Raw genomic sequence first — 6,000 nt, forward strand, 5'->3', positions numbered from 1 at the left:
GAGTGTCCATTGTCCAAAAGACAGATAATAAGACTCTCATCCAATTTGTCTTTGATTCAGGGCAGGGGTGGGCAGGGATTGCTGAGAATTGGAGGGAGGGGCAGAGGGAAACAGACCATGAGGGGCAGCTGCTGATGGTCCTCACTCAGGCAGAGTAGCTCAAGGAGAATCGGGAAGCTCAGGTTGTCCTCACAGTGAAGCTGATGAGGTAGAGGAGCGATGTCCACTAACCTGAGGGGAGAAGGGCCACCATCTGGCTGGTGCCATTGGGTACATGAGGGCTGGGTGTGGTGATCAGTATCTTGTGTCCTCAGGCATCACAGAGGAAAACCTGAACAAACTGATCCAGCATGCCCAGATCCCCCCGGAGGACAGTGAGATCATCACCAACATGGCTCACCTCGGCGTGCCCATTGTCACTGACGTAAGGGGCCAGCTCAGGTTCCGGGGGGAGGAAGGAGGGGAGCTGGCAGATCTGTCTGCTTCTGCTCTGACTGACGTACAGCATCTTCTGATACACACGTACGTCAAGAGAGAGAGAGACACGGAATCAGAGGGATAAAGGTGTAAAGCTATGTATAAACTAGAGACGCAAAGCCAAGAACCTAGACCTGAACAGCAGTGAGTCATGCACAGTTGTGAAAGCTGAGCTGTCTTGGAACCAACCATAACAGGGGTCCCCACTGTTTTATCTGTCATGTCTCAGGGCCTGTCTGGCCTCACCTTTGGACAACTTAGCCTCAGCGCCCCCTGTGAAGACGAAAATATGACACTTAAAGCTAGCAGTTTGGCTACCTTTGAGTCTTTTGCACTGGGTTGGTTCAGAGCCAAGTCAGGGCAGGTTGTCTAGGAGGCCTGGACCATGTGATGTGCTCTGGAAAAGGTGGGGTGGGGCTTCCAGGACCCTTGCAGAGCACTTTGCCATAAGCCTTGCACATCCCAGCCCCACTGTGTGCTTGTCTTCAATAGGCACAGCACTAACAAAGCTAGGGTTGCAAATATTCTCCCTCTAGAATCTTACAGACATAACTGTTCTGGTGCCACCAGACCATAGCCCTGTAACTAGCAGTTTGGTGTTTTTAAACTCTTGTTCACAAGAGGAATCAAAATGAGAATGGAGATGTGCATTCATTCAGTGCTACTGTGCTGCTGCCTGGAGTTTTCTTTTTTTAATGGCACTTATGTACTTGATCTATGTATGCCATTTTTTATGCCTTTTTTTCTTTTTTGAGACAGAGTCTCACTCTGTCACCAGGCTGGAGTGCAGTGGCATAATCTCAGCTCACTGCAACCTCTGCCTCCCAGGTTCAAGCAATTCTTCTGCTTCAGTGTCCCTAGTAGCTGAGACTATAGGCATGCGCCACCACGCCCAGCTACTTTTTTGTGTTTTAATAGAGACAGGGTTTTACCATGTTGGCCAGGATGGTCTTGATCTTCTGACATCGTGATCTGCCCACTCAGCCTCCCAAAGTGCTGGGATTATAGGCATGAGCCACCATACCTGGCTTTTTTCTTTGAGATGGAGTCTCACTCTGTTGCCCAGCCTGGAATGCAGTGGTGCAATCTCAGCTTACTGCAACCTCCGCCTCCCAAGTTCAAGTGATTCTCCTGCCTCAACCTCCCAAGTAGCTGGGATTATAGGCGCTTGCCACTCCTCCCAGCTAATTTTTGTATTTTTAGTAGAGATGGAGTTTCGCCATGTTGGCCAGTCTGGTCTCGAACTCCTGACCTCAGGTGATCCCTCAACCTCAGCCTCCCAAAGTGCTGGGATTATAGGTGTGAACCACCACACCCAGCCTTTTTGTGACTTTAAAGAACAAGTTTGCTCCAGGTTCCCAAAAGGGCACATTTTGGGCTATTCCAAGGAAAACTATCCCCTCCATTACTCTTTGCCAGTGCTGCCTCTGGGGTCTTTCAGAGAATCTCCAGAGAGTAGCAGAGATCACCTAGGGCCCAAGCGGCCCTGACTTGGGTTCTAACCTGGTGTGTGTGTGCACACAGTCCACACTGCGTCGCCGGAGCAAGCCGGAGCGGAAGGAACGCATCAGCGAGCAGACATACCAGCTTTCGCGGTGGACCCCGATTATCAAGGACATCATGGAGGTCAGTGCTGGGGTACAGGGAGGAAGAACCAGGCCCAGGGCCCTGACTTGTCAGCCTGGATGCTTCCAGCTTCATCTGCTGCAAGGTGGTGCTGACTTCACGGGTGCTACCTCCACTTGAGGATTCGCATCCAGGCCTCCTTTGGCCCTCGTGGCGTGCCTTGCCCTGGGGGTTTATGAAGAGCTGAGAGACTGAGAAGCACAGCCCCAGATCTATTTGTCATTATATTTTGGAGGACTCAGCTCCTATAATAGAGATCCCTCTAGGGTGCCGCATCCAGAGTGGCCCAAGTGCCTCTCAAAGGTCAGATGAGTGATGTCACATCTCCACACAGGTGCAGTGGTGCAGCACACCTCCCCAGTGCGGCCCTGCCTGCCTTGCCCTGCCCTCCTCCTGCTGCTCTCACCCTGAGCCTCCACATACCAGCAAATTGGGCTCTTCTCTTCTGCCCAAACCAGCCCCTTTCCTGGCACGTTCTCACCGCCCCCCTACTCCCTTCCCAGATCCTGCTTTCCATCAAAGCCCCTCTTGGGTCTCACCATTTCCATCCACTGCCCCACCTATCTGCCCACCGAGCACACAGAGGCTGCCTCTGGACTCCTTAATGCACATGTGCTGCTAGGTGCCTCAAGTTGTCTTTTAGTATGTTGGTCCTGTCCCCTCAGCTGCTGTGTCATCCGTCTAGAGCCTCTAGTGCAGCAAGTGTTTTTGTAGTTGTTGGCTGGAAGGTATATTGGGTGGTGGGCACCACAGTAGCCCTGTGGAGTCACTCCCTTCTCTCCTTGTAGCAGGAAGAGATGCTGCATAGAATCCTGCACGATCTTTGGGGATGGACCTGGAGATCATCTGTCCAACTTCCAACTTGATCAGTGAACAAAACTGAGGTCTAGAGAATGAAGAGGTTTTTCTCAGGACCCCTTAGTTAATTCCTGGTAGCCCAGGTGTTCCTACTGAATTGTACATTAATATAAATGTATTTTAAATATATAGAATACGTCAGCTTCCATTTTAAAATCTACAAACTAAAAGGATGGGTTAACATGAAGCATCTAGAAACCAATTATATCTCTTTGCTTGTTGGGATAAAGCCAACCCCTCTGTCTCATTCCCTCCTTTGTTTTCTGCTCCCTTTTTCTCCCCCTCCTCTCTGATCCCTTAAAGAGACATGTATAGGCTTCATGTGGGAGCTGCAAGGAGGAGTGTGGATTTCTAGGCAGCAGGAGGTAGATGGTGAGAATCCACCCACCAGATAATTAAACACTTGAAAAACAGAGGGGGTAAGGCTCCTTTGAGCAGGAGAAACACTGCTTGTGCCTGGTTTCTACAAGGCTGATGGCAAGTATCAGGAATTTATTGGACAGAATGCATCATTGATAAAAGCCTCACATGAGCTGCATGAGTGTGTGTGTGCATGTGAAAGTGAATAAGCTGGAAGAGAGGCAAGAAAAACTTCTTTTAAAAAGCAGACTATCTCAGTATAGCAGCCAGTTACAAAGCGTCTGGTGAAACTGAGCCCTGTGCTAGGCACCTGTGGCCACAGGGAAGGGAGCTCTGGTTGTTGCAAACCTGGCCGTGGTTTTGCCAAGTGCCATGTTCTACACATCATGTGGCCTTGGTTCCTGTCAGCACTTTTTAGACAGATGGCAAGCTAATATCTGTCTCTTTTCCTTCCAGGACACTATTGAGGACAAACTTGACACCAAGCACTACCCTTATATCTCTACCCGTTCCTCTGCCTCCTTCAGTACCACTGCCGTCAGGTAGGCGAAAATCCTTGAGCAAGGACAGGTGTGGGCCAGCTCTGGTTGGATGTCAGCTCCACAGCAGTCCCACTTTGCATCTGTGTGATCCACCAGAACCCTCTTGCTGCTGCTTCCCACAGCTGCAGCTGAGCCAGGTCCACAGAGTGGCCCCATGGCCCTTCCCCCTCCGGCGTCCTGTTCCTCTCTGATTCATCCCTTACACCTCTCTCCCTCACTCTGCATCAGCCAAATCCGTGTACTTCCTGGAATAGTCAGGCTCATGTCTGCCTCAATACCACTGCACTTTTCCCTCTGCCTGGAATTATCTGTCCCCAGATACATCTGCCTGGGCTAGGTGCAGTATTTCATGCCTGTAATCCCAGCACTTTGGGAGACCAAGGCGGGTGAATCACTTGAGATCAGACATTCGAGACCAGCCTGGACAACATAGTGAAACCCTGTCTCTATAAAAATATTAACTGGGCATGGTGGCTTGTGCCTGTAGTCCCAGCTACTCAGGAGGCTGAGGCAGGAAAATTGCTTGAATCCGGGAGGCGGAGGTTGCAGTGAGCCAAGATTGCACCACTGCACTCCACCCTGGGTGACAGAGTGAGGCTCCATCTCAAAACAAAACAAAAGATATGTCTACATGGCCTGCCTCTTCTCTCCTTTGGTCTTTAATCAAGTGTTACTTTCTCCAGTCTTCCCTTACCACCCTGTTTAAAATTGCAGCACATCAGCCTTCATAGCTCTACTCACACTGCCCAAGGGTGGAAGCAGCCCACATGTCCCCAGCTGACAAGTGGGTAACACACGTGGTCTCTCCACACAGTGGCTCCCGAGAACAGTCAGGGCTGAGCACGCACTTGGGATGGTAGAGTTAGCAGCTTGAGAGGGCGACCCTGGCACTGTAGCTCTGCCACTTCTGGCACCCAGATGTGCACTTCTCTGTCCCTCCTCTCCTTTCCCTGCCTGTCTTCTCTATTGCGTCTCCTCTCCATGTTCATTTTTGGCCTCAGCTGGGCCAGAGGCCTGTGGTGGTATCTTCTCATGGCAGCCCTTCTCATGCAGCAGAGGTGAAATGTTTATTGCCAAACATGACATAAAAACAAAATCCCAAGTAGTGCCACAGTTAGTCTGGGTGACAAGAACGGGATAGCAAGTGATTGCACAAGGAAGGAAAGTGACTGAGATTCTCTGTTGGCCCAAACAGTGCCCCACGTGCCTTCCCGGTTTGGAAAGTGACTGTAAGGCTGTCGTGAGTCAGGAAGAAGGGGAAAGCATTGCAGTGGCCAGAAAGGACTTGCTCATTTCATCTTATTTTTTTCATTTTCTTCTCCTGGGAGCAACCCATCTGTTTTGTTTCTAGGTCAAAAGTAAAGAGCTATTGAGGGAAGCCCAGGGACAGAGGGAAGCCCTTTCTGGGAGCAGTCCTGTCACTGAATACTCTTCTTCCCTGGCTATGCTGCGATTTCCAGGAGGCAACTCCACATGGAGAAGCCTCCCCAGTGGTGCCTAGACAGGGTTCCAGGGCTTCCCTGTGCTTAGCCCTATGGCACAGAGCTCTTTATCAGACCAGGATTTGGGCTTACTTCCTTCTCCCCACCCACCCCATTAAACAGTGACTGCTTGGTTAAGGCCTGTGTCTCCCTGGGATGTGGTGCTGGGGAGGCCCTGGCCTCCGAGAGGCATTCACTCAATACGTGTTTTCACGGGATCTGTGTGCCAGCCTGGAAGGCAGATCTTAGGCTGTCATCACTACGCACTGACAGCAGAGCCTCCTAGGCAAGCTCAGAGGCACGAGTGACTTGGAGTAGACGTCTGCATGAGCCTCTTGCCGGGGGAAGCTGCTGAATTTGACACGGCAAACGTCAGAGCTGAACTGATTGTGTCTGTCGCCTGTATGTTTATAAGAGTGACAAGGTCACAGCACAGGCGCTCTTAGTGACTCTTCTCCTGGCAACTAAACTGCTTGAAAATTGCATTGCAGTTCAATTCAGCCAACACTCACTGAGCATCCACTCTGTTTGGGGCACAAGTGTTCAAACCTAATATGTAAACAAACCACTAATATGCTGTGAGTGCAGATAAACTGACTCACTCTCTCTCTCTCTCTCTCTCTCTCTCTCTCTCTCTCTCTCTCTCTCTCTCTCTC

The 6,000-nt window shown here is 50.7% G+C and overlaps 1 protein-coding gene across 2 annotated transcripts in view; it reads left to right on the forward strand.

The window, feature by feature from the left end:
• Positions 1-6,000, forward strand: part of STXBP1 (syntaxin binding protein 1) — an 86,380-nt gene that overhangs the window by 70,117 nt on the left and 10,263 nt on the right. For both annotated transcript variants that reach the window (XM_032257319.1, XM_032257321.1), the window contains exons 15-17: positions 315-424; positions 2,002-2,103; positions 3,778-3,863. In XM_032257319.1, the coding sequence (XP_032113210.1) occupies positions 315-424; positions 2,002-2,103; positions 3,778-3,863 (298 nt within the window). The remainder of the gene's footprint in view (positions 1-314; positions 425-2,001; positions 2,104-3,777; positions 3,864-6,000) is intronic.

The sequence above is a fragment of the Sapajus apella genome, unplaced genomic scaffold (assembly GCF_009761245.1).
Source record: "Sapajus apella isolate SASKATOON/1434 unplaced genomic scaffold, GSC_monkey_1.0 scaffold97, whole genome shotgun sequence".
Taxonomy (NCBI): Eukaryota; Metazoa; Chordata; class Mammalia; order Primates; family Cebidae; genus Sapajus; species Sapajus apella.